The sequence below is a fragment of the Syzygium oleosum genome, unplaced genomic scaffold (assembly GCF_021117445.2).
Source record: "Syzygium oleosum isolate NSW1041296 unplaced genomic scaffold, Sole_v2.1 Sole_v2.04, whole genome shotgun sequence".
Classification (NCBI taxonomy): domain Eukaryota; kingdom Viridiplantae; phylum Streptophyta; class Magnoliopsida; order Myrtales; family Myrtaceae; genus Syzygium; species Syzygium oleosum.
Window position 1 is genome coordinate 14,908,456 of NW_026607488.1, and position 20,962 is coordinate 14,929,417.

The 20,962-nt window shown below is 38.8% G+C and overlaps 1 protein-coding gene across 1 annotated transcript; it reads right to left on the reverse strand.

The window, feature by feature from the left end:
* Positions 1–1,229: 1,229 nt before the first annotated feature.
* LOC115687070 (subtilisin-like protease SBT2.5) lies at positions 1,230–9,493 on the reverse strand. Its single transcript, XM_030612548.2, has 10 exons — positions 8,830–9,493; positions 7,562–7,706; positions 7,060–7,451; positions 5,576–5,671; positions 5,428–5,500; positions 4,626–4,911; positions 3,610–3,935; positions 3,221–3,488; positions 2,626–2,907; positions 1,230–1,893 (listed from the first exon to the last, which is right to left on the reverse strand). Exons 1-10 carry the CDS (start codon positions 9,003–9,005, stop codon positions 1,487–1,489), a joined length of 2,451 nt encoding a protein of 816 aa, XP_030468408.1. The 5' UTR covers positions 9,006–9,493; the 3' UTR covers positions 1,230–1,486.
* Between the last annotated feature and the right edge of the window lie 11,469 nt (positions 9,494–20,962).

Consider the following 20,962-nt stretch of genomic DNA (forward strand, 5'->3'; position numbering starts at 1 on the left):
CTTAGACTACGTTTGGTTCATCTTTCTCAAGGGGCTTTAGAGAAATACAAAGCAGTTTAGCCTAAATAACTTTGGGGAAATACAAAAACTGTCTGGTAAAAAGGAGCATCAATTTTGCCTTTCTGCTAGATGGCCTGCATTTGCAAGAGAAACTCTTTCGTGTGTACGGTACGCCTGCGTGTTTGAGCTCGATGATAGTAACGAGGTTGTGTTTTTAGTCTGCATCTCCGGACGGTGTTAAGGACCAGATTCACTTTGATCGACGTGGTTATCGGACGTGTTTCCTCTCCGCTGTTTGCAGCGTCGATATGAATTGAAGATTACTAATTATGCCTCTTTTATTCAGCAAGAGGCGAATTGGTGAAAAGGAGACTCTTTTCTGTTCATGTTTTCTTGTTCTATACTTCAATTTTGGCAAGGATCGCTGAGATTGGCGCTTCTTTTAAGGTTTCTCGTTTGCTCAAGTGACCTAAAGGGTTCATATGCATTTCCTCAACATCTTAACATTTTGTGTGTAAACCAAAGCTTTGTAGGAAAGAAACAAAACAAAAGAAGCAGTCGTCCATGCATTAACTTTGGGCATGACTGGGCTTTTAGCCGATCAACAATTTGTTTATATTGTTTTACGGCTAATTGCAAAAAAAAATTTCGAGAAAATTGCATGGGTTAGTGCTTGATCGTACATGACGAGTCCCTGATCAAATTATGTCTCCAACTCAAAGTAATCTTGAATTGCAGGCAACGCCCACCCCTCTTGAGGAGGCACCTAACCTTATTCGATGCATGTGAATGCACCAATCTATGCGCATTTGGGCCTATTTGATAAAATTGAGAAATCAGTGCGGAGAATTTAAGTACTGAATTTTGGTGTTGACAATCTTATATGCTAAAATAGATATAAAAAGTTGTTTGACAATAGCTGAATATGTCGTAATTTCTTTCCACAAGTCCAACTTCATCATAATTGGCAGGCCATAACCATAAATTTGGCAAGATTTTAATCACAATCAATTAAGTAGCCCCTCCCGGAAGATAATACTTGCGACGAAGTAGAACTTCCCCTCCGTTCTTGCATTGAGAGATCCTAGGGGAATATAAGCTCACATCCGTTTCGCACTTCTATCATTTAACTTCTAAAGTGGGCGAATTCTGCAGATGCGTGATCAGAAGCAGTATCGACTAGAACCGATCAGCAGACGAGATAAGATAAACCTAAGAAAGAATCATAGTTGTCACAACACACACTGGATTCACTTCGTATGCGTCGAAAGAGAGTGAACTATAATATCGGATTACTGAACAAATGAGCAGAAGTCGGAAGAAACGAGGAGTCTCCGCCTCATACAAGCTATTTTACACCATTTTGCGCATTTATGCATATATAAAGCCATATTACACCTAGCTTAGTACTACTTATTCCCGCCAATAAAAAAAAGAATATCACAGCCACAACACTTCAACCGAGGCACCTATTCTCTCGAACTATCTATCGCCGGTATCCCATCGCCACCACCGGGATCCTCACCTTGTGCCCTCGACTTCCTTTCATCAAAATCTCCCCAAAACTGTATCTTCCGGTCACAGACCTGACAGTGAGAGTGACCGTAAACTTCTGTGACGCACCTGGTCTTATTGTCATTGCTGGAGGGCTGGCTTCAAGAGCGACAGACGGATCCATTCTGGTCGTAATGACATATGTCTCTTGCTGAGCCACGTTCGTGACCGTGCGAGTGACAGTTTGAGTCCGGACTAAGTGGGCGACGGTGATGGAAGGGTAGTTGAGATTTGACGGGTGGCCCATGGAATAGTTGCATTGTGAGTTTGTGTAGTTCTTGATCTCGTGAACATCGATACCAGGAGTTGTGCACAAGAATCCCAAATAATCATTGTAACCTGCCAAGGATTCAAGTACTAGAAATCAGACATCTTGTAATGAGAAGCATAGGAATCACCCACTCATTAGTGTGAACAATTACAACGGCAAACTATCCATACATACACACCATGTGCTTTGAGTCACCGGTATCTTGACCACCTGAACTTTTCAGTAGAACTTGTTATAGTACCATGTGAAAATGGACTTATGTACCCTTCACCATACTCTGTCAGGTTCATTTTACTTCACTCGGTTGTCACTTTCCTAAAGTTTTCTAAATGTAAAGGGTAAATTTAAAATTACCATCAAAGTACACGTGAACATTTAAAGTTTTCATATTGCAAAGAATGCCACATCACTCAGAAACTCCAAAAGAAATTGGACAAAAGGCTACTTTTACCAACACGAGAAGTACAAGAACTTCTGTTGACAGATAAAAAGTATAGGGACTCGCTTGGCGAATGATTCAAAGTTATAGGGGATATCTAAGTATTTCACCCTCATGCAACTCAGATAAGCTCCTAGAGAACCATTTGGAGGAAAGCCATCTGCTTGCTGAGAGACCAGACAACTTATGGCTTATGGTATGTATTCCAAGAAAAAATTGATTTTTAAACTATAGACATTTCACATTAGAAGCAAATGTGCTCTATCAAAGCGAAAGGAACCTGGAAGCACTTAAACCAGTTCATATGAAAACCATTCGTAACAGTTAAGAACAAGGGTAGAAAAGAGGGAGGATAAGTAACCTGCATCGACGACAAGTCCTGGGTCTAAAGCAGCTCTAGGATTGATATGACCACTCCCATAATCAAAAGGCGATGCAGTCACCAGCTTCATGGCTTCTGTCTCAGAGTATTGTTGTGCCTGAAGAGGTCTTCCTGCTCTGTCCAGCTTTGTTGATGTTGTCATCAGAGCAGATTTTATGGAAGCTGGGCTCCAGTGAGGATGCTTCTGCTTTACAAGAGCAGCAATTCCTGCTATGTGTGGAGCAGCCATACTAGTTCCTGAGATCATGGCAAATCCTTCACCTGCTCAAAGCATGTGTTAAACTGTGAGTATTCATTGTTTTCCCCTGTGATAAACAAAGCTATTGCACAACGGTATATATATAAATGACAGCACATGATTTGAATTCTAACGACTAGCAACTAGTGAACTATACTTTTCAGTTCTGGTGTAATTCTCACAGCTATATTAGAAGGTGGCTCTGAAAACCGGGTAAAAGAAAAGCAGATAATATTACCATTCCTATTTTGGACATTAAACTGACAAAAAGAGTACCACAAAATTCCATGGTTCTGAAAGCTAATAAGAAAACAAAGGAGACTTGTTTGTCATTACCAACATAATTAGGCTCATCTGTCCCATTAGGTGACCATGCAGCCCAAATGAGAGAACCAGGAGCCAAAATATCTGGTTTAAGAAGATCCGCATCTTGGAAGCTGAAATCTTTTATGTTGGGTCCTCTAGCAGAAAATAATGCCACCTGTGGTGCAGATTTGTGGAGTATAGGCATCAAGCCATCCCCTATACTGCCTATAGCTTTAAAGCTCTTCACTCGTCCAGTCCAGTCTCTAATGGTAGAGACGTTGTAATAATCTATGAGGTCCTAAGTAACAGAAAGCGAAGATGAGGATAAGCGAGCCCAAACAAAGATGACAAGGGTTACATAGAAACATCTCCTACAATAATACAAGTCAAAAACAGGATGGACGAAAAACAGTTATTACCATTGATCTGCTGACATCTGTGATGAGAATCCCTGGAACACCAACAGGGACCGGATCAAACTTGGTTCCTGGAGAAACATTCTCAACAGCAAGAACAAAGCCAATTGCACCGAGGCTCTTGGCCGTTTCTGAAACTTTCTTGATTGATGATGTCCCTGTCACAAAGTTGAAGGAATATCCACAGAGAAGAATGTTTCCCTGGACTAAGTTCTTGTTCAAAACTTCTGGTCTCTGGCAATCAGAGGGGCTGTACTTCATGACGGAAGAATCCAGCAGCACATCATTTGCTGCAACCAAGGTGAATGTCCGATTTGGCTGTGTAGAGGCTGCTCTCATGAACGAAATTAAATGTCAATAAAATGGGGAAAAAAACTCCTTAACCAAGAAAAGAAAAGAAGTTCTGCGCACTCAACATCCTCTATCATTCGATAAGTGTAAAATACAATCACTGACACCAACCAGCGCAACAAATATATGGTTCCCAGAAAACCCACTAGCAGACTCATGCTCGGTCAGAAACAGCTCATGAATCCCCAGGGAACCTCAGAAAAATGTCAAATGAAGGACACAAAGTGACAACCACTGAAGTTCCAGCAGAATGAACATGGTACAACCCTACAGGAAGCACAACCACAGATGAACAGAGCATCTTAAACAGGTTCCAACAGGCTTATTGAATAAATAATAGTTCTTCATAGATACTAGCTCACATTCTTCCAGGAGCATACTTTTGTCCAGAAACACTTTAACAAGCAAGCTTACATTTCATCCAACAGCCTGGTTTGCTGGTTGTCACGTCTTTGTGATACAAATTCATTACACATAACATACAAATATCCGCAACAAAAAAAGAAGAAAGGAAAAAACAATTTATTCCCATTGAAATACCATCAGAATCAGAAGAGATCAAAATGGCTCAATACTTCTGCTAAGCACCAATTAAATGATCACACTATCAATCTACTACGCCAATGACAGATGTAACAAAGTTGAATAGTCAAGCTTAAAAAACTCACGTGATAATCCAATGCCTGGCAATATTTTCCCATTTCCCAATGTAAGATGGTTTTTGTATCTCCTGTCATCAATCGCAGCTGCAACAGATGTTATCCATGGGCTATAGGATACCAAAGTTTTAGGAAAAGGCCCTCCATTTCCTGCTGCCTGAGCGACAAAGACACCTGCTTTGACAGCTGACAGAAGTGTGGCATCAAAAGGGTTCAAAAATGTAATTCTAGTGCTTGTTGGCGGGCTATTTGGTCCAACTGACAGACTGAGGATATCCACACCATCATAAACAGCCTGTAGGAGAAGTTGTCGGGTGAGTATAGTCTTCCTTCAGATTACTATCAAAATTTGTTGACAAGTATGACTGAATTGAAGGAATAGATTAACTTTCTAGATATATGCAATATTGAGGTGTTATTATGTATAGAATCATCCGTCTCAGTATGCACTGAGATTCTCCGGATGTTTTTCAGAAAGCAAATGACAGCATCCTTGTGGTCAACACGAAAGGATATCTCATCTTCTGTGGTAGAAAAGTTAGTTTAGAAATCAAAACTTTAATTACGTTATATTTGCAAGGTAAATTCCAGAATCTTTAACTCTGAACCAAAGTCTGTGTGTGTGTGTTACTGAGAGTGTGTTTAAACCAGAAATGAAAAAAAAAAAAAAAGGATGTTTGAATCTAGTTGGCCTCAAATTGTAGAAATCTAAATTACAAGAGTGCTTTATCGACATGGTAGGAGAGTCCAGAAATGCAAGCCAATCTACAAGAATTCGTAGCACTTCTGAGTGGGTCATATATATTGATACCTGATCAATTGCTGCAACCACATCAGCCACAAAACCTCCAAATAGTCGGTAAAGTGCCTTGTAAACAGCAATCCTGTACACAACAGATTTCAGAGATTAATTACTGTCAGAAGAGCTCACTAAGATTGCTGAAGTTGATGAAGACTACCTAGCTCGAGGAGCCATCCCACTTGCTTTCCCAAATTCATGTCCATGCATTCTAACGGGTATTCCATTGTTACCGGCAGCAATGGCAGCTGTGTGACTGGAAATAAAATTCATGAGAGAAAAAAAAAAACATAAAGGGAGTGAATGGAGACAGAATAACTATTGTTATTTTACTTAACAAAAAAGAGCTTGGAAAAAGGAATTTATTCCATCATAAGACATATAAATCCTTTAGCTCCACTTATGGTGGCAATCATCATGTAAGATAATATGTATGTATACCAAGCAACTAGTGTACAAAGCAGTAAAAATACTCAATTTTAAACAAAGGAAATAGAACTGCTCTTATGTTGAACTATGAGATAACTCATTGCCTGTCATTATTAGCACACAGTATGGAGACACAAGTCACAAAACAGAAGGGGCAACTCCCTTCATCTTGATATCTTATAGATGAAGCTCCAACTGATTCAGATGCATCCAGAAACAAAAGAAATGATGAAATAAGTAACTAGTGATTTAGACATCACCAACATTGCCAAAGCCAAACTTTCCATGATAAAATTAAGCAGCAGGAACCAATACAAACAACTCTTATTTTCAAGTGTCAAAACAACATAATTGATGAGATTGCAGATTGGTTGTACAGTCACTCCATTAGACATCTTCATCGTGCAAGTTTTACAGAGTGTTTGACTTATTCATGATTTTTAGAGGAGATTGTCATCCGACTATATTGCGAAACTAATCAAGGACATCGTGAACAGCATGAGTTTTTTGCAACTGTTTTCTTCTTAACAACTAGTAACTTTGGAGGGGCATTTGGAGCTGATTTTATTGAGGACTTAGGTACTGATGAACAAGGTCAAGCTTGTTATCTTAAGGACAATATTTTTCCTTCCCTATTTTAAAAGTCACACAGCAAGTTTTCCATTTTTCAATAACTACTAGATCAAATTACTACCCCGAGCATACCATTGAGAAGGAGAAGCGGTTCTATAAATTAGCTCGTTAATTACTGTGCCTAGCTTCCACCATACCCTCTTTAGATCAGTGTGCACGACACAACTACCATCAACTCAATCTACTCAGCATGTTGTTCTCATCACTGTGAAAGTCTATCGGTCAACTCATAAATTCTCATTATTTTTGAGGGCCGGTTCTGCAACTGATAAGACCTTTGTAACATGTGCTTTTATGCGGCAATGGGGCAGAATCTTTCAACATCATCTTGGGCTGTTCACATAGTAGAGAAATGATAGCTCATCAAGCACATTAATAAATATTAACTTTAATGCATTTAAGACAAATTAGGAAAGTACAGATGCACAGAATATATAAGATACCAAAGCCTGATTTTATCTCCCACATTCAAAAAAAATAAATTCTGCTTGTCACGGTTGCTAAGATGAGCAGGTAAAAGGTCTAGATTAGACAGAATTAGAGCTTGCTAATAGTCAATTTGCAAATGTTACAAGACCTAACCTTCCATGTCCATCGCCATCCAAGGGAGAAGCAAAATCAACAGAAGGATTAAATGCCCCAGCTGCTATGGCCGCCTTGGCAAAATGTTGAGCCCCTATAATCTTCCCATTGCAAAAAGACCTCTTAGAGTCAGGATCAACTTCACACTTCCCCCTGTACTTTGGCAGTGGACCATAAGGTTCTGTGTGCGAAGAGAAGCTAGGGTGATGAGGATAAATGCCCGAGTCCACAAAGCCAATCACAATGTCCTCTCCGGCCTTGTCATGCCCTCCCCCTGTGGGCCATACTCCAGTAGGTAGTCCCAGAAACTGTGGAGTGTGAGTTGTAAGTCTCTTCACCTTCCAATCTCTCTCCACAGATTTCACACCAGGGGCACGTCGTAGGATTTCCACCTACTAATATATTGGAAGGGCATAAGTCCATGATACGCAAAAACGAAGGGACTACCATCCTAAAAGTCAGATACAGAGATAAATGAGGGAGCTTGGATACTTGGTTTCACCTGTGCAGGAGAAATGTGAACAGCAAAACCATTTATCAGATGGCGATAGCTGTAGAGTTTCTGGTAGGTTCCTCGATCAAACAGCATCCCAAGAAGCATATCATGTTTCTTCTCAAGGTGTTCAGCATAAGATGTAACCAATTCACTGGATGATAACGCATACCATGAGCCAAGGAGTAGAGAAAGAGATAATTTAACAATAGCAACCAACATGTTCACCTGAGCAGGGGACTAGGCATGTAATAGGAGGGTGAATGACATTTCACTAGTGAAGGAATGAATTGAGGTTTTTCTTGCGAGGCAACCGATGAGTAATTGAGTTTCTCTTTCTTCTATTTTGTTTGATTAACAATATCTGTGTCAGTGCACGACCTAATGACTATGCATTACAAAAATATTTGCCAACCATAATATGATAACTTAACGATCATGTGATTTAATATATTGGCTCAACACAATGTAACAATTTACACCTGAAAAGATAGTTTCTAAAGTCGCTGCCAATTCCACAAAGCTCTGTTACAACTATGCTTGATGGTAGAGAAATGCAACGCCAAGACAACGACTAAGACTGTACAAGAAACCTTCATACCAATTATAACAAAGAGCAATTTTGACTGCACTTTGGCTATGGCACAAACGGATGAAGATTAGTCATATCTATTTGATTATGAGAAGCTAATAAAATATGCTAGGAAATAGTAACATTCACAGGTAATGCTCAGAGTGCACAAAAAGAGCAAGATTACACACCTCTTCAAAAGACCATAAATGAGATAACCGGCGACAGCTTGGGTTTACAGATACCAACTTTCCCAATACAACAAACTACTCTTAAGGTTTTATTTCCTTTCAGCCTCTCTCCATACTGGTTCACAATCGGATATATGCAGGTTAGATGAAAACTAGATCTAGAAATATAGTCAAGTTAAAATTTCAAAATGCATTTTTGGTTTCTCTGCCTCTAGTGAGTTTGCAATTGTTAAATGCTGTTTGCTATTTAAAGTCAACCACTTAAATGACGGGGGCAAAGTTGACAAGTTATTCGCTCAATAGTCAACAACATCTATATCAACCAAATTCAGGGGAAAAATTACTTTAATATGCACATCATGAACTTCCAATCCATGTTATGACAATGATGATCCTTAAGTCAAGAACAAGAATTAGAGAGGATATTGTTGTCAAATGTGGAATGCACAATTTCAAGAAACACCAAAAGTTCCGAGCATATGTCGAATGGCAAGTGCTAGAAAGATAAAGAGTACCTTGTAGTATCAATCTTCTCATCAGACTCAACCGCAGTTGCTCCAAAACCGTTGACACCACCTTTGTAACTTATGACAGGCTCTCCTTCAATAGTCACAATATAAACTTCTGCCTTTGAAATAATTAGTAGAGAAGACAACAAGAGGGTCCTAAATGCAAACTCCAAGGCTCCCATTCTCGCAGTTATTGCTTATTGCCAACTTGAGCACCTCAAAGTCTGCTTCAAAGAGTAGCAACCCAATAAATACAGTAAAGATATCAAGTAATCAAATGACAGCACGAGAAACACGGCCAACGACCAAAACAGTTCGTGCTCAGAAACCACCGCCGGTTCCTTCAAGTTCAGGAGGTTCGGCTATTTCTCGGAGAAGCAAGCATCAACCAGAAAGAGCTCGACCGAGATATACACAAGTTCGTTCAAGTGAAATCCAGAATCAGCGCATGTGAAGAACCGGGTAATCTAGGCACAAACGGCGCGGAAAGGAACTAGAATAAAACTGCGAAAGCAAAACCGACCCCCGATCAAATATCCTCAGCACCAAGAGGGGCGCGCACAAGGACACAACTCGAATCGAATCAAAACTCATTCCGGTAGCCGACATTACTCAACAGTGTAGATGCCAAACATAAAGTTAAAAAAGGAAAGACAAAAAAAAAAACAAAAGAGCACATGGAGCTTCTATTACTGGACGACACAGAGGAGCAAAACGAAGACGAAAACTAGCAGGACGACGAGAAAAACTCGCTTTGAAAAGAGATGGAACGTCAAAAACTCAACGAAACACAGAGACTACCGCTTCGAACTGATCGCGCGAAGCAGTCACGACCGAACTGCGATTTCCAGTACGAAAGCAGTCACGAAAAGAGCTTCCGCCAACACTGAATCGCGCTGCTCCCCACACACCGCAGACCAAAACAAGAACAAAAATGGCGAAGCCGAACGCAACAAAATCAAGGCGGCAGCAGCGCCAGCGCTTGCAAGGAACGATCCAAGCAAAGAGCGACACGACGAAACCGCGCGTTTCGCACGATCAAAGACACCACGGCGCACGATACGATCGAACAAACGAGCGCCTCGACTCACATTGATCAGCCAACCGGACCGGAAACCTCGATGCTCCAAGCCTCCGCCCGATCACCGCTCGTTCGCGGAGGCGCCAGCCGGGCTCAGCTCGGTCGCGGACGGCGGGACGGGATCCGGCGACGGCGGACCCTGCATTACCTACCTTCGGCCGGCGGCGGCGGGCGGGCGGGCGGTTGGTTGGTTGGTTGGTCAGCGGAGGGAGGGAGCAAAGCGAGAGAGCATCCGGGAGCTTGAGTGTGAGAGTGAGAGTGGGGAGCGAACGAGGGAAAAGGCAAGAGGGCGGTGGTGGTGGTGGTGGTGGTTGGTTACTGGTTAGGGTTTTTCACTGCCTGGTGCTGGTGCTGGTGCTGGTACTTGGTACTACTGTGGAGATCGGACAAGGACGCCATTGTTTTTTTCTCTCTCCTCCTCCTCCTCCTCCTTTTTTCTTCTCTCTCTACCACTCTGATTTCTCAACAAAGAGGGGAGTCCCACCATGTGAATCGTTTTTTTAATCAAATCTCTTGAGTTCTTTTCCATTTTCTCGCCTCCCGAAATTAATTAATAATTCTGACCAAAAAAAAAAATTAATTAATAAATAAATAAATAAAACGGCGGAAAATCTGCGCGCGAATATAAAATAATATAAAATAAAAAATGAGCGGGGCAAGGAGGCTCCTCGTCGCTCGCTTTGCTTGCCGAGATTGTAAATCGACGGTTCGCTTCGATAAAGCGAATTGAAAAACGGGGGGGGCAACGGTAAAGTGTTCCCCGCGGTATGCTGTCGGGGAGAGAGGGCGGAGTTACGAGAATGTCCCCTCCGGGAGCGATTGATGGAGATTTTTTTTTTGCCTTTCGGTCGTCGGAGATTGATGGAGACCGGAAAATTTCGAACTTCTATCATATGCCGAATCTACCCCCCAAACTTCGACCAAAGGAAATACTTATCCTAGACTAATTTTCGTGTCACGGAAAATCTCGAACCGGTACACTCGTGCCGCATTTATCTCAAATTAAATTTTGTATCACGAAAAATTCCAAATGTGTATACACATGCCGTTTTCATCCCAAACTGATTTTCACGTTACAGAAATCCCGAATCACCAAATTCTCAGATTGGGAAATCCCTAATTTTGGTGATTTGGAATATTTTGTGATACTTTGAAGTAAATGGGACATGAGTGTTTCAGTTTAAGATTTCTTTTTTTTAACACAAAAATTAGTTTAAGGTAAATGTGGCATGGGTTCAATTTGGAATTTTTGGCGACATGAAAATTAGTTTTGGGTAGACGTGACATGAGTGTTCGACTTTAAAAAATATTTGGCACAAAAATTAGTTTTGCGATAAATGTGGCACGAGTATACCAATTTGGGATTTTTTATGATCAAAAAAGTAGTTTGGGGCAAATATGGCATGAATGTAGTAGTTTGGGATTTTTAATGGTATTAATCCTTAATTTTAAGGTACTTTTATGAGTTTTATTTGATTAAAGGCATGTGTAATATAAAATTATATACACATAAAATTGTTTTTATCAAATTCAAAGGTTGAGCAACCCTAGAAATTTTAGTGGAAGTCCTAAATCTCAGGAAAAAGTGCACTAGAAATTATAAACCTTATGCATAGAATGCAATCAAATCTTAAAACATTGCAATTTATTCAATCAAGTTCTTAATCTTTCAAGTACAGTCAAGTCCTTTCGATGAACAGCCCTAGAATTGTTTATATATCACTTAAAAATTGAATATGTAGCATCCTAATATCGTACTTATGATCCAATCACTCTTTTTCGTAAATGAATAGAATTTCGTTGATTCATTTGAAAGATTTAGGATTTAATTGCACTTTTTAATAAAAGCGTATGACTTAATTGAATTATTTAAAAGGTGTATGGTACATTTGCATTCCTACATAAAGTTTGGAATTTGAGTTGCAATTGTTTCCCTAAATTCCATAGACATAAGGCAATCGCTCGTGAGATTCCTACATGGCGATCTAGACATGCCTATGTGCTAACTTTTATTTGCACTTTGAAAACATATTAAACACTTGATTGCACATTTATGTAAAGATGTAGAATTTAATACATCAATTGAATGATTTTGGCCCGAGAAAAAATTTAGGATTTGATTGTTTCCAAGAAATTCTAGGAATCGATCGTGGCCCTTAAATTTTTTGGGATAAGTGCATTGAAATTAACTAAAACTTATCACGAAAGTGCAATTAAGTCCTGAAGCATTCAAAAACTGCAATCAAGTCCTAAGTCACAAAAGTGTAATTAAGTCCTAAAACTTTCAAAAAATGCAGTTAAATTTTAAAACTTGTTAAATTGATCCCATCAAGTCCTTCAGTTGATTGTACCTTTCGAAAGTTTTAGGACTCAGTTAAACTTTCGTTACAACTCTTAGGATTTGATAGCATTTATTGAAAGTTTGAGAACTCGATTGCACTTTCGTAACATATTTTAAGACTTTCAGCTTATTTATTTCAATTTTTTTTTATGACTTATAATGAACTTTTTGGATACATGTCGGCAGTATAATAAAAAATCATTTTTTTGTATCCCATTAGGCAAACTACGTGGGAGGTCTCATCATCCTACTAGTTAATGCTCTTTATTGTGCAATGATTAGGTCGTGAGATTTCAGCTCTTAACTTTTTCAAAAGGACTCCCCATTGTGGTAAATTGAAATCGTCCTTTTATAAAGAGGTCCTCATTCTTCACCCCGCCCTATTTTGTTGTTAAAAGGTTATCTAAAAGTTGTAACTTAATATTTCTTCCATTCTTTTAAGGGGATACGGTTCTTGGAAACATTATAAAGATGTTGAACTTTAATGATGAAAGGTTATTGTCAATTCGAGTTACAGTCTGCATGCTCATCATGCTCGTGCAAGTGAATAGGTCCACAAAATCATCAAGAATCAAGTGAAAAAAAGCCAATAACATTATCGAGATTCGAGAGAAACTCTATTAGCTCTTTTAATGATGGTCGCGGCTTAGGTTTCTGTCCTTTCTTTGAGAAATCTATGGTTCTTTCATTTGGATGATATCTTGATTTATAGCTATCAAAAAGCGTATGATAAATCCACTCGCATATAGTTGCATGAAATAAACAAAGTACACATTTTTCGAGGTTCCTTGGATTCTGATTAAATCACCATCAACCTTGCGCTAATCCAACAACATGATCTCGTCCGCAAAATTTACTATCGGTTGTGGATGCACCCATGTGGCGAAAAGGTATCATATTTCCGATGGCATAAATGTCTCTTTTTAACTTGAGAAATCTGAGGGAGAATTGTAATTTGGGATCTAAGGTTTTTCTTTCTAGGTTAGGGAGCAGTTATAGAGTGAGAATGGTAAGTTGCATATCTTAGAATACCGATACACTATAGACATATAGAATACCGATACACTACTTCACTTAACCCTAGATACACTAGATCAACTAGACTAAATCGAGTAGTCCTCAATAGGCGCCTACGAAAAAGGCCCATTTACCAACAACGACAAAACCTAAGGGATTCCCATTTAGAACATTTTCACCTTGTCTTAAAGACATGTCAATTTTAAGAAGTATTCTAGCATGCAATCCTGATAGACTCGTCAATGTCAAGGGTGTCGGGATCCTCTGCCCTTCACCGTGCTCCTCTCCTCTCCGTATCTCAATAAATCTCAATCATTGAATTCTCCTTTGAATAAATCAAAGGTTGAGATTTATTGAGGTACCAACAGAAGCATCATATCATGTAGAGAATCCACGTCTTGATTCCATTGCCTCTGATGCACGCCCTCCAAGTCTATTGGGTCTTTTGCATCACGCATTCAAAAACTTCATCTTGAGATTGGTCAGAAGTGTGCAACCGATAATCAGCCTATTTTAATCTGCTGCTCATGCTCATCATAGGAATAGAGAGTTTAGAGAAGGGGACTATGGAATGGTTCGCATGAAACTTGAGAAAGTATCCTCTGAGTTGTTTAAAAAGTTGCATGCTAGTGTCACGGACCGTGATTCTCTCGTACTCGCGTATTCTTACTGTTAATAGTCTGCCCTAAGAATCAGTCAAGGTTGATACTCTAATATTAGTTGTGGATTAGGTTGTGTCGGAAAACCGATCTTCACTATACTTAGGTAGTTATAATGTGTTGCTAGAGACCGTTTATGACTTGTGGGCCAAAAGAGTTTTGGGCACACTGCTAATGTTTAGTGAACCTACAGGGTCGCACACAATAGCGAACGGACTTAATATTGTCTATGCGCCTTGATCTACTTAAGAAGTAGATTTTAATTTATTCTCCTATTTAAATTATCTATGCGGTCGTACGCGTTATGAGATAACGATTAAACGTACGATTGAAGGTGGACAGTTTGGCGGGCCCAAATAGCCCGGCCCACTTCTTTTAATTCCGCTAGATAATGAGGCTATATAAATAGATAGAGAATCGTTCTCTGTCTAGGGTTTTTTCGACAAAGTATCGAAAAGCAAAAGGCGTTCAAGAAAAAGGAACTTCAAGATCTTTCGCTAGCACGTGGATCGTTGGAGAATTCCGTTCGTGTGTGTGGATACCGGTAGAGGCGCAACACTTAGGGCGCTCATCCAGACACAATCAGTTGCTGATTTATCTTCGATCTACAAAAGGTACGTATCGAAATTCCTTTCCGATTTCAATATACACATGGATCCTGTCTAGGGTTCTATATTCCGCTGCGTTGTTTTTCATTGATGAACCCTACACTTACGAGTAAAGCTTGGGGTTATCGGGTAAAGAGTGAGTGATGTAGAAGGGAAGAATACAATTGGGCCGTGGGAGTGGTGTTAAAAAGGTTGGTGCTAGGAGTTCTAGGATGGAATAAATATACTCTTAGGGCTCTGAAGGCGGGGTTCACCTCTCGTGCACAAACTGTTCGAAAAAAGTCACCAGTAGAGTGAAGTTGTTTGTTGGGCGAGCGTCCACCACTTATGTAAGTCTCGAAAAAACGACATTGATGGTTAGAAGCGACGCGGGGAAGTGACAAAACAGCTTACAATGAGGGCATTGCGGAATTGAGTGAGGGAGAATGTCACAGACCGTGATTCTCTTGTATTCACATACTCTTGCGAGTGGAACATTGGGTTATCAGGTGAAGAGTAAGTGATGCAAAATGGATGAATACAACTGAGTCGTGGGAGTAGTGTCTATAATAGTTGGTGCTAGGAGTTATAGGATGGAATGAATATGCGCTTAGGTGCTCTAAAGACAAGGTTGGCCTCCCGTACACAAACTGGTCGAGAGCTGATACCGCTCTTCTGATAAGACCATGGCAGGCCGAAACCAGTTATTATGCCTAAAATATTATGTGTATATCGTTTGACGGAGTAGACGCCCGAGCTATGTTGGACGTGCTACGATCCATTACGAGGAAGCTCTTCGCCATATTGTTCTTTGAAACAACTATAGAACGAGAGCTGGCCTGGTGTGAATGACCCACCAGGTGTCGCACGGGCTATTCTGCGATCAAGGAACTGCCGATCCGTGATACTAGGACCATAGCAAATGACTCTTAAGATTGGCTATTAATGTACTGAGCTCAAATTACCTTAAGGATGGGAAAATTATTCCAATCTTTGATGTTGAAGATTTATAGAGAAGTATGCAAAGTTTAAACTTAGGGTGTGTTTGTTTCGCATAAAGTTTCATGGTAAAGGAAAACATTTTTCATGAAAATCATTTTCAATGAAAATGGTTGCTTTTCATTCGTTTGGTGATATGCTAAAAAAGTGTGACTGAAAACATTTTTTTGGTGTTTGGATCTCATTTGGAAGAAGTGAGCTTTTGTTAAGAGACTTGTTATGCTTGGGAAAATGATATCCTTTTTTTTAGAAATGGGAATTCGTTTTTTAATTTGAAGTGTGTCTGTTTTTTTTTACCGTAAATGTTTTTCAGCCGACTAATCATTTTTAGCGAACCAAACACATAAAAGTCTAGAAAACTAATTTGTAAAAAAAAATTTCATTGAAACAAACACACCCATAGTGATTTATCATTTGGCAACTTTTCTCTTTAATATTAAAATTTAAATAAAGTTTGATAATTAATAAAACAAATAGAATCGAGTTTTAGCTTAAACGATAAAAAGACTTAATGTAAATGACACTTAAAAGTAGGGCAACATTTTCTTTAAATCTTGGAAGGAGGAAACTCACTCCAATCATACCTCTAATTGGTTGTTATAAGTTATGGATATCGCCCAAATATAAACTCAACCAAAATTAAATTTAGGTGATGTTCATGCTTGTAACACACTAAGGGCCTATTTGGTAACCGGCTAAATAGTGCCTGATTCTATTCTTTTGTTCACAGATAAATTTTTTGTTCCTGGGAACAAATTTGTTCCCGAGAATAGTTTTGAACAGAATCAATAATAAAAAAAAAGTTTATTCTCAATTCCGGGAACAAGAATAAAAAACATAAGAGAATTCTTTTTTCTTCTTCTTCTTTCATGGCTGATGGCCGGCAATCGGCCACAGGCCAAGGTCGGTGAGGCCCTTGCAGGCAACAGGTGAGGGTGAGGGCTCGACCCTCCGGTGAGGGCCACCCTCGCCCAAGCCGCGAGCGGCCCTAGCCCAGGCCACAAGCGTGAGGGCGGCCCTTGCCTAGGTCGCGAGGGTCCAGCCCTCGCCCTCGCATGTTGCCGATGAGGGTCACGATGCCCTCGCCAACCATCGGCCATAGACCAGGAAAGAAGAAGAAGAAAAACATAAAAGAAAAAAAAGAAAAAAATACTAAAAAAATAAAAAATTATTAACATATTATTAATACAAAGAAATTTTGTGTAGTTACCAAACGCATTTATGTTCTTTTTCAATTCCAGAAATAGAAATTTTGGACAGTTACCAAATGCTTTCAAATGCTCGGAATTTGTTTCTGGGAACAGAATAAAAAAAATTATTTCTGAATAGAAATTATTTTTAGGAACAGAATGGTTACTAAACGTATCCTAATTAGAAGTGCGGTTAGAAGGAGTTTTCTAAGACCAAGATTGAAGAAAAATATGACCCTCAAAATATGACAATGACCCACATAATATAAAAGAAAGATACATTTGATTTCACAAAGATGTACTATTCAAACTCTTCTTTTGCAGAAATACTAGACTTAAGCCTCAGCAGTGCACAATGTACGGTAAAATATCTCTAAAATGCCCGGGAAATATATTATGGATAAACAATTAAGATGCATGTTGATTTTTCCTTGTTAGGCTCGTGATTAGTTATTTTATTCAAGGGTTAATATCACAAAAATCCCCAAACTGATATATCTGTGACAAATTTACCAAAAACTAATTTTTTGACCATAAAAAACCCTAAACTAGTACACCTATAACAAATTTACCCTTCGTTGATTGCAGAGCTGGATGACACGTGGCAGCTGATGGTTGTACTAGTTCAGGGTCATACCCCTTTGTTTGTCACAAATTTATTAGTTTGTGATTTTTCGTGGTATTAATTCAATTTAACATGAGGTAAAATTGTCATGAGTGTACCAGTCTAGGTTTTCTATGATCAAAAAATTAGTTTTGGGTAAATTTATTACAGGTGCAACAGCTTGGGATTTTTTGTAATCAAAAAATTTGTTCGGAGTAAATCTGTCAAATGTGTACCAGTTTGAAATTTTTCATGGTATTAACATTTTTATTCACTATTCTATCAGTCTCAAATAATTTACACAATCAAGCAAAATAAAGCGATTGAAAATGGAGTTGCTTAGACCATGTAAACCTATCTATCTAGTTCATGTCATTTTTAACTTGAAAGAACTAGATTCACAATTGATGAATCTCTTCCTTATCAATTTTTTTTTTAGAGAACAGTGGCATTTCATGAACTTCCGTCATTCAAATTATCAAAGATATTTGTAAATAGTTCATTAAGAAAGATAAAAAATGTCTAGAAAGTCCACACTTTATTCGTAGTATATAGAACACTATTATGAGCGTGGATGAGAATTCAAATAAATATATCTCAAAATATGACATAAAAACTTTGGTCGAACACAATGTTCGTAAGTCATTTTTCTCTTTGGTAAGAGTGAATGATTTTATAAATCTTTGGGTTAATACCACGAAAAACCCCAAATTGATACACCTGTGACAAATTTACTCTCTGTTAGTTTCCGTTTAATTTTATTGTTAAATTGTTGAGTTAAATGACATGTGGTAGTTGACAGGTATATCAGCTTGGAATTTTACCCTCCGTTTGTCACAGGTATACTAGTTTGTGATTTTTTGTAGTATTAATCCAATTTAATGGAGGGTAAATTTGTCACAAATGCACAAATTTGGAGATTTTTGGGGCCAAAAGATTAGTTTGCGGTAAATTTATCACATGTGTATCAATTTGGAGTTTTTTGTGGTCAAAAAATTAGTTTGAGGTAAATTTATCACAAGAGTACCAGTTTTGGAGTTTTCGCGATATTAACTCTAAATCTTTTAAGGGTAATGACACAATGGGTCCCTATGCTTTTCCAATTTATTCAACGTGGTTACTATGCTGTTTTTTGCCAATATGATTTTCGAATCTTACCCTTTTTTTGTTCAAGTTGTTCCTTCCGTGGAAGAAACTAAAGGAAATGCTGACGTGCCCGTGAAGTTGTCGTTGTATTCACGGTCTAAGTGTCTTTTAGTGGGAAAAAAATCTTGTGCGTCTTTTAAAAGTTAAAACGATAAAAAAGCTAAATTGATATATTTAAAATAAAAATAACAATAATAAATTAATTAATATATTAAAATACAAAGAATGGAAAAAAAATTTTAAAAAAAAGAAGCAAAGTCGTAGACCTCACCGCTTGTGACCGCTATGGCAGTGACCACAGTGTCGCGAGGGCCAAGCTACGGGTCGCGAGGTCGTACAACCTCGACAATGGCAAGCCGTGGATCCCGCGAACCTAGATGGACTAGGGTTGCACGACCCGACAAGTGATGGCTTGGGGATGGCAACTCTAGTGGAAGCCCTAGGGTCTTGCAACCGCAATAATCTCTCTCTCTCTCTTTGCTCATGCGTGTGTGCACACATCTATACTTGGATCGAAGGCAGCAATGGATGTGTTATCAAAGGTTGGCAAACCCTAATCGGCCTTGCCGATGTTACCTTTGTCATTACCATTGTCACCGTCACCGTTACTGCCACCGCTCCTACAACGGGCCGCCCCCCCTCCCCCTCCTCCCTTCGGGTTTGAGGGCTTTTTTAATTTTCTATTACTTTGGTCCATTCAACATAATAAAAATCCATGTCATCATTTGGTTGTTTAGTCAGCGCAGACATGGCAGTTATGTTAGCATTTCGTTGGCAGTTTCAATAGAAAAAAACGTTACATACTCCAATTTTACACGAATGAAAAATTCGCGCCCATGTGATGCACGGATATATTGTTGGTTTACATAGCATAAAGGAAAAGAAAAGAAAAGTAACATATATGACGGTTATATCACGAGACAGTATTGGTGTAGTGCAATCGACTGATCACTTTATCCGTACAACGCGCATTATGAATTCCGTCTTGCTTGGTGCAATTTGTGTGAGATATTTTAGACATACAGACAATGATGACTCGTCGATTACACCCGTGGTAGAAGCATCACATTGAATACTATGTTGTTTAAAAAATAGATTGTGATAAGAGGAGGGTAATCATTATAAGTATGGCGCTTATTAAAGTTTTAATAATTGAATCAACACCCGTCAAGATAGAATCATGTCGATCTTTCCATTCTAGCTGGGACCCAACTTTGAATTTTGGTTAACCCCAAAAAAATGAAGTGTCGCTTGAAGGGAGCAGCAGAACAGGAATGTCGAGCTCGCACATACATTTATGTCATCGTGTACGCAGGCAACGAAGCCGAATCCAATTATGAAAGACCCCCGGATGGCTATGCTGAAAATGACCCGTAGACCTTATCCCCCCCCCGGCCTTGAAGCTGAGGACAGAAAGGGCACATCGGTCTGTTTTCGCTTTCCAACGTTTTCTACTATTACTATTTCATCTCTCTAGTTTCTCGATACGAAGGTATGTTCATTAGAAGTCCCATAACTTATTACGATAATATAATTAAATATTAAAATTTGTAAAAAGTACAATCAAGTCTTAAATTTTGTAAAATTAATTCAATGGAGTCATAAAGTTAACACTATCCAATTTGGCTTATGAAAAATGCTAACGTAGCTTTTTTTATTATTTTTTATCCTAGGTGGCAATGATGTGGCTTTTTTAAAATTTTAATACTAATTTTATTTAAATTAAATTTAAAAAATAAGCTAAATTTTTTATAAAAAAATGGAGTAGGAGGAGGAGGATAGGTGGGGAGGGCAACCCTCGCCGCCGTCGCCTTGCCATCGCCTTGAGGGGTCGGCAAGGGTGGGGGACGGTAGACGGGGGTCGCTAGGGCGAGAGCTTGCAGCCCTCCACACCTGTCTCCTCCTCCCCTTTTTTTTTTTTAAAAAAAAGCTTAGTTTTTTAAATTGAATTTAAATAAAATTAGTATTAAAAAATAAATTGGGCCAAAATGACGTCGTTTTAGTCTTATGTTTCATACTTTAGCAACGTCATCGTCACGCAGAAGAGAGAAAATATTAAAATAAGCCACGTTAGCGTCACATTAGCATTTTCCATTAATAAGTTTTACGGTATTAACTTTATGACTTGATTAAACCGATTTGAGAAGTTTTAGGACTTGGGACTCAATTGTACTTTTGTGACAAGTTTTAGGACTCCTCGAGATCATTTAAGGAAAAATGACGCAAATAAGCTATAAACTTTAACCAAATGTGCAATATGGATTATGAACTTTTAATTTGTTCGATGTAGTCCTTGAATTTTAGCCCAATGTGCAATGTTATCCTTGAAATTTTAAATTGTTCAATGTGACCCCTGAACTTTTGGTACATGTTCAATTTAGTCCATGGAGTATATGAAAATATTTGAACTAAATTGAATATGTACCATAAGTTCAGGGATCACATTGAAAAAAATTAAAAGGGACTACATTACACATTGTGCCAAAGTTAATGATCTATTTGTATCATTATCTCA